The following is a 15,639-nucleotide window of genomic DNA, read 5'->3' as shown; positions in this document are numbered from 1 at the left end:
GAAATGTGGAGGTTTGAAGACTGAAAAGGTAATAAATGGAAGAGAAAGACTGAAACTAGAATGCAGATGGATAATTCATCTTATCTAAGAGCTGGAAATGTCTCATTCCTCTGATACTGGAGAAAAGAAAAGTTCTGGAAGTATCTAAGTTTACGGCATTTAGAAAATTGAAGGGGTTGATATTTAACAGCATCAACATTTCGACATTCGAAGTAACGTCATGTAATGAAATGTGGCGAGGACTGAAATACTGCAAAAAGTATTCTGGTGGGAAGGGAAAAGAAGGTGCTGATGGATTTAAAGGGTAGGAAGGAGTAATCCAGCTGAGGTTCTAGAACCTAGACCTGTAGTGGTTAAGATACACAACATAGTATTATGTTCTGCACAGGACCTCAGCAACCACTGTAGGAGAGGAACAGGCAGATAGCTGGCTTAGTGTGTATATTTACTAAAGCACCTATCCCACCATAAAGTCCCTGGAAGCAGAGACTTTGATTTCAAAAACTATGCACACAGTAGGAACATGATGAATTTTTGTTTGAATGAATTGATTCAGTCATTGCCAATTCTGCCATAGTACTCTGTAGAGTACTGGCAACTGCCCACATTTCATATGGTATGCCAATGCTAAAAAGAAAAAAAATGCTAAAAAAAATTCAGGCACACTCAATTAAACTTAGCAGTCTTAAAATGGCAACTATGTCAGCTGAGACATAATTTTTATCCTGTGCCAGTACATCTGCCTTTGACGTTTGCTTCATTTTTCTTATGCCACGGTGCTCTTATTGGACCAGAAAGGGATAATTCTGAGTTCAACAAGCCACGCTATTATTTCAAAAGTCCTGGAAGTTTTCATACACCTACAAATGAACTCAAAACCCCCTGAACAACATTCTAAGAGACGCATAGACAGAGACGATTATTTATGATGCTCACTTCACAGATAAAAGCTGAATCGGTGAGGGGTGGAAGATCTAAATCTGGGTCCTTCAGTGAATCGTCTTTGCAGACGATTGCAGTCCGGCACGGAACGTGCTTCCTTTTCCCGTCTTTTCCCCTTGGGAAACTTTAAAGTTGTCGTAATCTCAGACATCACCTAATCGAACTCCTTCATATCACACAACTGTAAACTCAGATTCAGGAAGTCTATACCTTAAGACTGAGGAAAAGAGGGCTCTTTCCTCTACACGACGCCATCTCTCAAAGATCCAAAGCCCTAATCACGATTTGGCGGTGGCAAAAAACTGCCAGGAATAAAACTACGTACGACAGTCGAGAAAGAGGCCCCACCTCCCGGATCTGGCGGTCCCAGCCTCCAGCAAGCAAAGGGTCTGGACGGCGCTTCCGCACCGGCGTCCCCCCGGCCCGGGGCCGCTCCCTCCGGCAGGCCCGCCCGCCCCACGCGCTGCAGCACGGCCAGCCCGGGCCCGGAATCCGGCCCTCGGAATCTCACTTTCGTCTTTGGGCCACCCGCGCGCCACCGCTCAGGCGACGGCTGATGGCGTCACCTGCACTTCCGCCTGCGGCTGCGTTCTAGTCACAAGCGAGGAAGGAAGAAGGGAGGTCTGAAGGGCTGTATGTGTGGGGGAAATAGCGAGGAAAGAGAAGAAATCCGGGCGCTCGCAGGCGCTACGACTGTAACCGCGGGCCTCTTCTGTCCCCGCCGTCCCTCCATCGGAAGTCGCCCTAGGCACACTTCCCTCGCTTCCTCCTGGTCTCCCCTTCTCTGGGTCTCCCGACACCCGGGTCTCTCTTTACGCCTCACCACTCCCCCCCTCCCCTTTGCTCCCTCACACTCCCTCCCTCCCTCTCCCTCCCTCCCATCGTCAGGCTCCCCGCCCTTAGTATCGCGAGACGAGGTGAGAGCTGGCGGAGCGGCGGCGGCGGCGGCGGCAGTAGAGGTGACCGAGGCGGTGGCGGCGGAGGCGGCACCGAGCGCTGTGTCGGCCCCGGTGCGGCCGAAGTCGCGGTAGAGCGTAGCCCCCACGCCCCTCCCCCGTCCGCGCCCTCCCTCTTTCCCCGGGGATGGAGAAGGCGACGGTTCCGGTGGCGGCGGCGGCGGCGGCGGCAGCGGCTGAGGTAGAAGGGAGCCCCCCGGCGGTGGCGGCCGTGGCGGGCCCCCCCGCGGCGGCGGCGGCGGAGGTCGGCAGCGGCGTTGGCGGCAGCAGCGGGGCTCGCTCGGCCTCTTCTCCTCGTGGGATGGTGCGAGTGTGCGACCTACTCCTGAAGAAGAAGCCGCCGCAGCAGCAACACCACAAGGCCAAGCGTAACCGGACTTGCCGACCCCCCAGCAGCAGCGAAAGCAGCAGCGACAGCGACAACAGCGGCGGCGGCGGAGGCGGCGGCGGCGGCGGCGGCGGCACCAGCAGCAACAACAGCGAGGAAGAAGAGGACGACGACGACGAGGAAGAAGAGGTTTCTGAGGCAAGGGCCTGCTTTCAAAGGAAGGAGGGAGGATGGGGCAGTAAAGGGTAGGGGCCGAAGGTGGGAGGGGACTCGCGGTGGGACAGATTCCTGTGGGTCGATCTATCGCAGCGGCCAGGCTTTCCACTGCCCTCTTTCTTTCCCCGGCCTAAATCGTGAGGTGTGTGGATGTGGGGGAGGGTAGCTGACACGTGGGGGTGGGAGGACCACAGAGCCCACAGAGTTGGTGAACAGCAGGTTATCCCGGGATGGTTCACAGGGTTAAGGATGGAGGGACTTGATTAGATTCCGTGTTTGCACGCCCGGCGGGGTCCGCCTGGGGTCGGCAGGGCCCTGTTATTCCCGGGGCGGGGGCGGGACCGAAGCGGGAGGGGTGAGGTAATAGGTAGCTGAGTCTCGTGGGGAATGACTGGGAGGTTGGTAGATTTCTCCCAGTTGCCAGGTGGAAGAGAGAGCGGTTTTGAGGAAAGGTGAGGTTGTAAGGGACTCAGAGCTAAGTATTCGTGTATGTGAGAGACACGTGAGAAGCTGTACTTTTCCATACTGTTCTGCTGCAGGGTTTGTTTGTTTTTTTTTCCCTCCCTCAGAACTATTGTGGCTGTTGAAATAGCTTTCAGTTCTCTGCTCTCTCAAGGACTTTGTGAACCGATCTTATTTCCGTATACATTTATATACAGCTGGGCGGCTGCAAAAGATATTTGAGTCTTACATGGACATACATACACATCTTCAGAGGCTTCCTTAGCGAGGAGGAATTTCGCCAGGCTCTGTGGTTTTCCAGATCTCATGGGGCAGCTAAAGAGTGCTTTGGAAAGCCAGTGTTGGTTGTGGTGAGTTGGAATAGGAAGGCCTCTCGGTTTGTCCTAGTGATCTGGTTTCATAACTGTTTTATAATTTTTCTTGGGTCCACAGACAGGCGGCGTTGCAGGACCTTATTCTTCAAAGGCCATATAACCCAAAAGCTCAGTGAAACATACCATACTGACAACAAACTAAGAGCTAGCCTTACTAGTTATCAGCCCTTTTGTAACTCTCCTGTCTACTCCCTGACACGGAAGCTAGAAAATCTTGATTCGGAGAAAGAAGTTGGAATATAAGGCAGCAGAAGGAAACCCGCCTTAAAGGCTGATTTTAAAGCCAGTGTAAGAGAACAACTGAATTATCTAGAAGTAGCCCTTGCCATTTATTCTCTTCCACAAACAGAGCTCATCTTGGTGCAAGGCTTGTTTTTTGAAAATTCCATTATTGGATCTTGAGTTCTGTTCAAATAGAGAAATACCTTTTAAAGAGTTTGAGACTTATCTATTGGAAGACCGGATTCTCTTTTACCTCAGACTGGGTGAAGTTATATAGGTAGAGATGGAATAGTTCAAGTATGCCAAAAAGATGAACACTTCTTGCTATTCTCTATCCTATTGAATTCTAAGCATAGGTTTGTATTGACAGATTTTGTATTTTGGTTGGAACCTCTCAATATAGTGTGTTGCTTGCGCTGCATTTGAAACAGCAGAGAGAAGGGTGTGACAGGATTCTTATTTTCAGCAAAATTTATTATTGTAGTTAGAATCATTTCCTTGTATAATTCTTTGTAGAGATGAGAAACATTATAGAGATAATCTAGTTCAGCCCTTTTATTTTAAAAATAAGGAAAACAAGGCTTAGAAGAAACTGATTGTGATGGATAGGAGCAAAAGTAGAAAATCAAAGTTTTCTAGTTGTTTAGAACAGTAAACTTTTAATGACAGTGTATTTCCTTGCATTCCCCCTCCTGACATCTTTTCAAAAAATAGGCAGTGGATTGCAAGGTGACACAAGCATGCAGCTGAGGTCAGAATGCCAATATTTTATTAAGATTTTAAATTCTCCCACAAAATATCAACAAGTTAACTGTATTATTTATGGTAATAGTCTGCTGTAAACTTCACATACCTAGGTCATTTTGGTTATTGGAATTTAGCCTAATAAGCAGAACTTTTAGTAAGTTCATAGGTGTGTTAATTTTGTGAGGCAAGTTTATTTTCCTCAGAAAATGGAAATGATATATTTTGACTTTCATCAACTAGGGGAGTTTCTTTGTTTTTAATATGCTTTATTTTGTTCTGTGCACAGTGGTGTAAACAACAGGTTTGTCATTTGTTAGGAAGATGAGTCAGGAGAAATAAGTGTAAGGAAGTGCAGCCATTAAGAAAACATCTGTGTAGGTACATGTTGAGGGATGAGCAGACAGAAAGGAGTACAGTATGTCTTTCTACCTGCCTCCATCCTTGACCAAAATAAAGAAATAAACCTCATTTCTGTACACTATAAGCTAATTGGGTGAGTTGTGCAGTGTTTTTCATTTCATTGTCATTTTATTGACATAGCAGAAGTTTAACTTTCTAGAGCTAGGAAATCTTGTGGCTATTTCTCATTGTATTTAAGTCCATTTTCTAATTCATTCTGTTACTGGCTACAAAATAAAATGTGGATAATGTGATCCTTGAAGTTATCCTTCTAATAAAAATTATCAAAAGGTTAAAAAGAAATATAGAAGGTTATAGTTTTTGTATATAATTTTGGTTTCAGGTATTTAACCTGAAAGGATGATAATTAACAACAACAACAATAACAAAAATATATATATACATATATATATATATATTTGCAATGAAGAAATGTTAGCTGGACATTCTCTATATCAGCTGAAAGAGAAAAGTTTGAAGGAAATGAGATTCCATTTAAAGAATAAGGAGCTTTATTTGAATGTCAAAGAACTAGATTCTTAATTATTTTTTTTTAACTTTTTAATGTTTATTCATTTTTTGAAAGAGATATACACACACACACACACACACACACACACACTCACAGGGAATGGGGGAGGGGCAGAGACAGTGAGAGACACAGAATCTGAAGCAGGCTCCGGGCTCTGAGCTGTCAGCACAAAGCTGGAAATGGGGCTTGAACTCACCAACCATGAGCTGAAGTTGGTTGTTTAACTGACTGAGCCACCCAGGTGCCCCACAAGAATCTAATTCTTAGGAAGTGTTAGATTAGGTTATTGAGAATGGGATTTTTCTTCAGTGTTACAGCCTAGGATAATTGTGTTTTATATAATTTATGTAACTTCATCTATTCCTGAAAACAAAGCATAAGATCAAGAGCTCGCCTCTTCTCTCACCTCCCCCCACCATTTGACTCAAAATCTTAGATTGAAAATTGAAAAATGCATAATACTCTTGGCTTTTAGTGGATGACTGACTAATATGGAAAATACACAGAAGTATATTTCCTAACATAAAAGTCTTAATGCACTTCTTTTCAAATTAGTGGACTAAATTAAATTGCTTACTCGAATATTACAGGAAAAAAAATGTTGAAATTGCAGGAGTTGATACTCCGGAGATTTTAGAAATAACATTGCATTCTATTGAATGCATTTTTAAATGTAATTGAATATGTGTTTGCTAAAGCAGAATTCAAAGGGGAAAAAATCTTGTTAAAGTTAGGATTCATGTTCAAAAGTAACTTTTATTAGAGAGGCATAAAATGTAAATACAGTAGGAATTGATCAGAATTCCATTTATTTTTGATAGGTAACTTGAGGCTTTAAATTTAAGAGACAAACCTAGTGAAGAAATTTTAGACAAGGGGAACCAGTGAATAAATTAGTACTGACTTACTCACTTTTGAAAGGATTTGCAAGACTAGGGAGAATTTGTTTGTAGATATGGAAGAGGTAGGGTTGAGAATGAGAAAAAGAAAAATTATTTGAGTAGATTATGTTCCTTCAGGTTCACTTCCAGATCTTTTGTTGTTTTTTAATGGAAAAATGCCACCTCACTTCCTTTAATGGTAGAATCCCAGATGAGTCCAGAGAAGCTTACTTGTTACCGCGTCTCATCTTAGTTGATGAAGCAGTATTTGTAAACTAGATGTTAAGATCTTTGAAGAAATAGTTATGTCATAATTATCTTGTTTCCTAGTTTGCCTAAGTACTAGGCAAACATATTCAGTGAATAGCTAGTACTTAGGGAGGATCCAGAATTCATTTAGGAAACCAGGAGGAGTTTCTTCCTCTCTTCTTGGATCCAGGACTGCCAAATAGTTGAAGTTTGGATTTCAACATCTTTCAGTTGCTAATTTACTTCTCTTACTGCTGGTGCTCTTTCATAGGTATTAGGAGGAAAGCCATTTAAGCCAATTTATTTTAATTGTTGGATACCTGATAACTACCTTAAGCCTCCTAGATATATTTACATTTTAAAAACATAATAAGATGCTATTACTTATTCAGCGCCTCCTGTGTGTCAAGTCTAACATACTGGTTAAGAGCATGGACTAGAGCTTAGAGTCAAATATGATCCATCACTCAATAGCTTTGTGATCTTGGGCAAGTTACTTAAACTCTCTGAACCTCAGTTTCTTCCTTTGTAAATGGTGAGAATGTAGATCCTACTTTATAGCATTGTTATGAGAATTAAATGAGATAATACAGGTATCATGTTTTCTCATTTTATTTTCACCATATCCCTATGGAATAGGTGTCCTCATATTTCTTTCGTTATTCATTAAATGCTTAGCGTTCCTGCTATGTGCTGGGCATTTTGCTATACCTGGTAAGTAATGTTTAACAAAACTGTGTTAAGACACATTGGTTTTAAAGTGCACCAGTGATTAATGAGAGAAAGAGTAAATGGTTAAATGTATATGCTAAATGAAGTGGGTGAGTTTCAGAAGTATACACATCTTGGGAGGTGGTATTCATAATTTTAGAGGCAAAGATACTGGCTTAGAAAGGTTTTAGGTAGCTTCATCAGGGTCACACAGCTAATAAGTAGCAGAGCAGGACTTAACCTGTATTTTGGATTCAAAGCCTGGTCACTCATTCATTCATTCACATGTTCTCTTACGCTGTATGATTGAGTGCAGCATCTTGAAATTTGTCATTTCAGATAGTGAAAACAAATTCAGGTAGTGTAGGGGAAGATCATTTTAGACAGTAGGGCAACCACTGAAGACAGGTTGACTACTCCAAGCTTTTCTTTCCTTTTCTTGTTCTTATTTTCTTGTTTCCTTCTCCTTTTCTTATTCAAGTCATTGAAAAAGAAGAAATAGAAAACTATAGATAAGTATATTCATATTCCCACTATCTAGAATTAACTATTAACAAAATGAAACTTTATACTGAAAACTGCCCTCTCTACAGGCAATCTCTTGGCTTCTTCCTTCCTCTCAAGATTTTTACTTTTCAAGGTTATTTCCAAAAGCTAAAAAAAATATATTTTAAATAGGAGTTGTTAACTTGGGATCTTGACAGGCTGTGAATGCCTGAAATTAAACCCAAGGTTTTGTTGAAGTTGCTTGTGTTTTATTCTTTCTCCCCTACCTTCGTAGTGTGTGCGTAAAGCTTTTATTAAGTACTCAGAGAGGCCTGTGACTGCCTTCTCCCTCCCACCCACCTTGTTAGTTTGAAACATTCTCACTGCAATAATAGCATTTATGTGCCTGCTTATGACCAAGGTAATGTAACACAGATGACCTATTTGTGTTGTGAAGTCCAAGACTTATTTGTTCTTTCTGGTAAACTAGCCCTATGCTTACTCTTATTTTAAATCCTCATATTTTGCCTTTTGATTGTTTAATTGATGAAGTAGTTTTCATCTGGTCTGCTATGGACTGTCAGATTTGAAGATGGAAATCTCGCGTTCCACATCCTTATATCTCCTGCTGCATTGTAACATGTATGTTATATAAGTCTTAGTGTCTTACCTCTGTTAGTCTTTCATGAAGTCAGATCTCTGAAGTAAAAATAAATAAGTAATTAATGAATAAATATTTCTTTTTTAGCCACTTACTCTGAAAATATTTGGGATCATCAGAGCAGTACATTTGACTTCCCTAAATTTGCTAGCCTCTTTGCTAGATTGCTTCTACTGGTATCCAGTAATACTATCCAGTTGACTAGGGAATCAATTTTTAGGCAGTGTATATGGATTTATGACAGTTGTTTATTCTACATTCTTATTAAGATGATTTAATGGGTTAGGAAATGTACATGTAATGAATTTTCATGTGATTTTTTTTCCATACTTGATCATAGATGAAAAAAATTTCACTTTATAGTAGTTATGTGGGTTAGTACCTGCTGACATTACTTATGTTTTTATTAGGACCAACAGAGGGCACCAACATCCATGGTAATCTATGCCAAATATAACTCCCTTTCACTTTCACCTTTTGAAAAAAAAAAAATAGGGAATTAAAGGTGAAGGGTGGATATGAATACCTATCTAGTCCCCGGAATCTTACCTGTCTGATAGTTATGCCTATCCGCTTGCTACCCAGAAGCAAAATACCCTTCCTGACTTAGGGTCTTTAATTTCTTAATATATACATTTTTGTCTTTAAAAACTTTTCTTACCCAGTCAAGAGGCAAAGTGGAATTGTGGAATGACATAGGTATTATTTTATCATGATTTATAATTTAGATTTTAATTATTAAAAAGGGACATGGATTTTATTTTTCCCCTGAATGCTCTGAAACTCAAAGTTAATATAGATCTAATTATTGAAAGCACAACGTAAGTTGCCTTCTGCTATCTTATAAAACTCTATAAACATCACCTTGATCTTCAGAAAGTTGACCTAAGGGGTGCCTGTCAGTTCATTCAGTTGAATGTCCAGCTCTTGATTTCAGCTCAGGTCATGATCCTAGGGTCGGATCGAGGCCCTTGTCCCGCTCTGTACTGAGCGTGGAGCCTGCTTGGGATTTTCTTTCTTCCTTTCTCTCTCTCTCTCTGTCTCTGTCTCTCTGTCCCTCCTCTGCATGTGTGTGTGTACTCTCTTTCTCTTGCTCTCACTCCCCCAAATGAAAAAAAAAATTTTTTTAAGTTTATTTCTGGGTGAGACTAGACATAAAAGAGGGTCAGTTACAAAAATATGTGAAGATAATAGTACTTTAAGAATTCCTTTTGGAGCCAATTTTATTTAGTATGTTTATAAACAATTTTGATAATATGAAATCCCTCTCCAGGTGTATAGATAGATCATAGTGAATTGTGTGTGATGGGCAATAATATTGTTGATAATAGGTTAAAATGTTAAATAAGTTTTTATGAGACATGGGTAAAAATTATGCTCTTTTTGGGTAAATAATCTGAAGCAAAGCATGCTTTTTCAGTAAAAGTTCAGCATAGTATTCAACAAGATGAATTAAGGTATTGGAGAATCATAACTACTGTTTTAAATAATTCTATGATACATCTGCACAAAACAGATTATGTGTATTTCTGCTGGCTATACCATGAAAATGTTGTCTAAAACTACAGAATAGTGTAATAGTTTAAAAACAATTGGATGGGGCGCCTGGGTGGCTCAGTCGGTTAAGCCTCTGATTTGGGCTCAGGTCATGATCTCACAGTTTGTGGGTTCGAGCCTCGCATCGGGCTCTGTGCTGACAGCTAGTTCAGAGCCTGGAGCCTGTTTTGGATTCTGTATCTCCCTCTCTCTCTGACCCTCCTCTGCCCTCTCTGTCTCTCTGTCTCTGTCTCTCTCTGTCTCTCTCTCTCTCTCTTTCAGAAATAAATAAAACATTAAAAAAAATGATTGGAAGGTTAGGAATAGAATCCATGATAAAGGAGGACTGCAGATTATACTTAATTATATTCTAACTGCTGGTTACTTAATGTTCAGATTAATTAATTACTAAATCTTGAGTTGTGGCAAAAAATGCGAGGTGCATTAGATAATATTTCAATTTTGAAAATAAGTAGTCTCATTTCTTATTTCTTGAGCTTATTTAAAAGTGCACACTAAACGTTATAAGTGTATGAAACTAGTATATACCTATGCATCTCCAGCAGGGCATATTCTGCTCCTGTGCTACCACTGGGTCTCATTTAACGTTTCATTTTTTTTTTTTTTCTGTTCCCCTTACCTTCCCCAAAAAGAAAGGAACAAAAAATGAAATAAAAGGGAAGAAATAACATGTCCTAAAATTAATTTGTGGTCTGGGTTTTTCCTCTTGAATTTTTTTTTTTTTAATGTTTATTTCAGAGAGAGAGAAAGAAAACAAATAGGGGAGGAGCAGACAGAGTGGGATAGAGGATTTGAGGTGGGTTCTGTGCTGATGGTGGAGAGGCTGATGTAGGGCTTGAACCCATGAACCATGAGATCATAACCTGAGCCAAAGTTGGATGCCTAACCATCTGAGCCCCCCAGGTTCCCCATGTATTGTCTTTTAATTAAAGAACCTTTGAGAAATATCTCAGAGAGGTCTGTAGAAAAATTGGTTTCATCAGTTTTGAATTTAGAATAAACATTAATATAGAGTTCTTTTCCCTCTTTCCTGTAACTCTAAATTTGAAGCCTGAGAAGATAAGGAAGTCTTCTTGTTGTGTTATACCAGGTGTATTTCCAGTTCACTCTTTGACCTCATAGTCTCTTAAGTTCTCTGTGCAATGTTTCCCTCTTATTTTTTAAAATTTGAAGTTAATAACAGAAATAGTTCTGTTACACAACCTCTAGTATAGTTCTTAGTAGTTCAAGATGCAGTATAAGAGTTAATTCTTTTACTTGACAAACATTTATTATCTTCTATATGTGGCTGTTTTCAGTATATAATAATCTCAACCATTTTCCTCTCAGTGAATGTTAAAAAGTTAACTATATTTAAGATAATAACTGTATATGTTGATCAGTTTGATTTTATTCATGTTGTAGGTTAGTAAAACTTAAATTTACATACATGAAAACTTAGCACAGTGATGGAATTTTTTAAAAGTTTTTTGGGAAATATCACTATTATTACACTCTTATAAATAAGTTTAAGAAGCATTATTGGGAACTAGCAAAATCAGGGATTATGAGGAATTTGAAGAAACTGACACATTATTCTTAGCTTCATAATATTTAAATCATATTGAGATAAAATTAATAATAAAATAATGTGAAGGTGATTTCAATCCTGTGTAATTATTTGGGAATCTGTTAGTTTTCAGTACAACTGTATGTCTTTAGAATTGGTCTCATTATACGGATCGTTTTATTTCTGTTTTGAATACAAGTTGGGTAAACTAGGGGTGCCTGGGTGGCTCAGTCACTTAAGTGTATGACTTCAGCTCAGGTTATAATCTTAAGGTTCATGAGTTCAAGCCCCACATTAGCTCTCTGCTGTCGGCACAGAGCCCATCCTCTGCCCCCCTTCCCCGCCCATCAGCCCCTGCTCACTCTTTCTCTCTCAAAAATAAATAAACATTAAAAAAATAGTTGGGTAGACTTTACATCCTTTATTAGTGCCTCTTGGAATACTCAGTAATTTTAGGTTCTGATTTTTCTTTTTTTCAGATGAAGTCTGTATGTACTATTTTTCTAGAATGTCCTTGATAATTAAATTACACCAAAGACTGACCCATTCTAATTTACCTTGAGATTTTGTAGTAAGAAAAGAGGTTATAAAGATATACTTGTTGTTAATGCAGGTATAAATATGTTAAAATATGAGAAATTTGAGTTACTGAACAGTTTAGAATACAGTGTTAAATATCTTCTAAATTAGATTTTAAACATGGTGTTTCTATAGTTAAACATTAATTAGTTAAATGTATACACGTGTAGAAACATACATATTTGTAGAAAATTTGACAAAATCAAAAAACATCTAAAGAATACAAAAATCACCTATAATTCTGCTTTTCAGAATTAATCATTATTTAAATTTTCCCCCCCTTGGTGTATGTTAATCAAATTATCTGTCACACAGAGCAAAACTGTCATTTAGAAATTTTGTCTGCTAAAAGTTTCATTGATGCACATACTTAAAATGTCAGTTGAATAGATAAATCTTCAGATAATGGTTACATACCTATATAAATATAGAAACTAATTGAGTGCATTCATACTTCTAAAAAGTCTCCTAACACGTTAAGGTTTTTATCTCCTTCTTCCTTAGAGTAAATGCTGCTAATCAAATGTTCTAGTTTCTTTTTTGGTGAGAGTGGATGAATGGCTGTGGGGTGGGGAAAAGGGTATGTGTGTCTAATAGAGTACATTAGGATTTGCCTCATTGTTCTCACTGATTTATGAATGTTCCATAGTATGAATGTTCATGACTTATTTGCAAGTTTATATTGGTAGACATTTTGATTGTTTTCAGTATGTTGCTATTACATGTATAACGCTGAAGTGACCATCCTTTTACAGTTTTTTTTAAATACAAAAATATTTGTTTAGGATAGATTCCTGGAAAGAATTACTAGGCCAAAGGTTATGCATATGTTAAATTTAATTAATACTCCCAAGTTTTACAGAGCCCGATACAGGGCTCAAACCCATGAACTATGAGATCATGACCTAAGCTGAAGTCAGATGCTTAGCTGACTGAGCCACCTAGGCATCCTTATTCAGTTTTCTTTAAGTCAGTACCGTATGACATTATCTTCAGGAAAGGATCTCTTTTAGTCATAATTTTTTGAAATCTACTCATTCTCTTACTGGTCTGTCTTCTAGGCCTGTTCCTTTCTCTGTTACTGGGCTAACAGAGGGCATATGAAATAATAGGGCTTGAATGGTGTATTAGTCAGGGTTTAACCAGAGAAGCAGAACAAATAGGAGATTTATATATGATAGAGACCTAGACATATGTTAAAAGATTTATTACAGGGAATTGGATTACACAATTCTGGGAGCTGTTTAAGTCTGGAATTTGTAAAGTAGGCCTTTAGGAAGGGAAGATCTCAAGCAGGCTAGAACCCAGGGTCATATGCTGACACTGCTTTCCCAAGGCAGTTAGGAAATGAAGATCCAGGGAAGGGAGAGCAGCTGATGTAGATTCAGCTGCTATTCAAAGTCTCATTTGCCGGTAAGAACCCAATCTCTTTAAACACCTTACCTACTAGGTCATGCTCAGTAAGGATGATCACCCTAGCTTAAAGTCACCTGATTAGGGACTTTAATTACATCTACAAATCCCTCCACAGCAATACCTAGATTAGTGTTTGAATACTTGAAAGTATTTACAAAATGGCTGCTGCCTTTCCTTCCTCTTAGTATAGCCTAACCAAGTTGACACATCTAAAAACCATCACATATTGCTTCTTGGTCTTTTGACTAAGATCAAGTGGAAAAAACCATCACAGATGGGAAAGCAACACTCTTCACCTGTTCTTTGCTACTATGTGGCAAAGAACCTTTGAGGTCACCAAGTTCTCTCCTTTTATTTGGAGCACAAAAGTAGCTGCCTTTCCTGATCTGAGAGGCCTAGATTTATTGGACTCAGTGCTTCACTCAGTGGCACTGTTTTTATGTTTATCTCTGCTCACAGACTCCCTTATTCATGGTTGAGCTGATCTTGCCTGTTTAAACAGCCAACACCCACCAATATTCTGAGTTTTTCTAACTGCTTTTCTTGGAGCTCTACACACTTGGTAGTCCTGTAATAATGTGCCCTCCCCATTATTGCAGGCAAGAGTTTTACTAAATGGTTTGTCACTGCATAACAGAGATTGTTAGTTTTCCAGACTGACATGCTTCCTTGCTATCCTCTGAGTCTTATCAGAGTTTTTAAGAATTTGTTATGGCAGCACTCTATTTCTAATTTACTGTATCGATTAAAATATAAGATAGGTTGTTGGAACAAAGAGACTCCAAAACACATGTGTTCAAGCAAGATAGATTATGTGATACTCTAGGGAAGTCCTTCAGGTTGTGTGCATAGGTCCAAGTGTTTCCTGTTTTGTTACACCATTGCTTAAATGTGCTGCCCATTATGATAGCTGCTACCAGTATGGCTCTCAGTACCTGAAATACGGCTAATACAATAGGGACTGGATTTTTAGGTTTTGTTTTGTTTTAATTTAAATAGTCACATGTGGCTAGTGGCTACCATATTGGAGATTGCAGATATGGAACATTTCCATCATTATATAAAGTTTTGTTGGACAGCTCTGCCTTAGGGAGTTGACTTCATCTACAAAGTCTAATCTGGCTCACTAGCATCACATTCATGTTCCAGCTTGTTATGGGCTGAATTGTGTCCCTCCAAAATTCATGTTGAAACCCTGACGCCCATTGTTGTTGAGAATGTAAACTGGTTTAGCCATTGTTACCTATATGGAGGTTCCTGAAAAAAATTAAAAATACAATTACCCCACAATCCAATAATTACACTGCTGGGTGTTTGTCCCCAAGATACAAAAACACTAATCCAAAGGAATGTATGCATCTGTATGTTTATTGAAGCATTATTTACAATAGCCAAACTATGGAAGCAGCCCAGGTGTCCATCAATAGATGAGTGGATAAAGAAGATGTGAGGGGTGTGTGTGTGTGTGTGTGTGTGTGAGAGAGAGAGAGAGAGAGAGAGAGAGAGAGAGAGAGATACAATATTATTCAGCCTTAAAAGAATGAAATCCTGCTATTTGCAACAATATGGATAGAACTAAAGAGCAGAATACTAAGCGAAAATTGTCAAAGACAAATACCATATGATCTCACTTATATATGGAATTTAAAAAACAAAACAAACAAGCAATGGAAAAAGAGAGAGAGACAAACAGACTCTTAACTATAGAGTACAAACTGATAGTTATCAGAGGGGAGGTAAATGGGGGAATGGGTACAATAGGAAATGGGAATTAAAGAGTACATTTACCATGATGAAAAAAATAACAAAATGATAGATTTTAAAAAAAACAAAAGGAAACCCTAACCCCTAGTATCTAAGAATGTGACTGTGTATAGAGGTGATGCCTTAAAAAAGGGAATTAAAGTTAAATCAGGCGTTATGGGTGGGCCCTAATCAAATCTGACAGGTGTCTTTATAAGAAGAGGAAATTTGGACACAAAGAGACACCAGAAATGTGTGCACACAGAAAAAAGGTCATGTGAAGACATAGCAAAAAGGTAGCTATTGACAAGCAAAGAAGAGTGACCTCCAAAGAAACCAAACCTGCTGACACCTCAGTCTTGGACTTCTAGCCTAAAGAACTGGGAGAAAATAAACTTTTGTTGTTTAAGTCATTCAGTCTGGTATTTCATAAGACAGCCCTGGAAAACTAATATATAGCACATGAAATACAAGAAAACAGGCAAACACAAATCTTTTAATGAGTTGGCTAAGAAATTACAAAATTACCTTCTGACCAGAACTTAGTTGTATGTCTATACCTAGGACCTACATCTTACTGTATGGCCATCATACCCATATATAACCTGTGGACAACTGTTTTACTAAAA

The 15,639-nt window shown here is 39.1% G+C and overlaps 1 protein-coding gene across 4 annotated transcripts in view; it reads left to right on the top strand.

Moving 5' to 3' along the window:
- Positions 1 to 1,942: 1,942 nt before the first annotated feature.
- ANKRD17 (ankyrin repeat domain 17) overlaps positions 1,943 to 15,639 on the top strand; it is a 162,152-nt gene continuing 148,455 nt past the window's right edge. For all 4 annotated transcript variants that reach the window (XM_039231014.1, XM_039231013.1, XM_039231011.1 and 1 more), the window contains exon 1: positions 1,943 to 2,424. In XM_039231014.1, the coding sequence (XP_039086945.1) occupies positions 2,026 to 2,424 (399 nt within the window). In that variant the 5' untranslated portion in view covers positions 1,943 to 2,025. The remainder of the gene's footprint in view (positions 2,425 to 15,639) is intronic.

The sequence above is a fragment of the Hyaena hyaena genome, unplaced genomic scaffold (genome assembly GCF_003009895.1).
Source record: "Hyaena hyaena isolate Hyena2069 unplaced genomic scaffold, ASM300989v1 scaffold_54, whole genome shotgun sequence".
In the NCBI taxonomy this organism is placed as follows: domain Eukaryota; kingdom Metazoa; phylum Chordata; class Mammalia; order Carnivora; family Hyaenidae; genus Hyaena; species Hyaena hyaena.
Note: the sequence above shows the minus strand (reverse complement) of the source record. Positions and strands in the feature narration are given on the sequence as shown.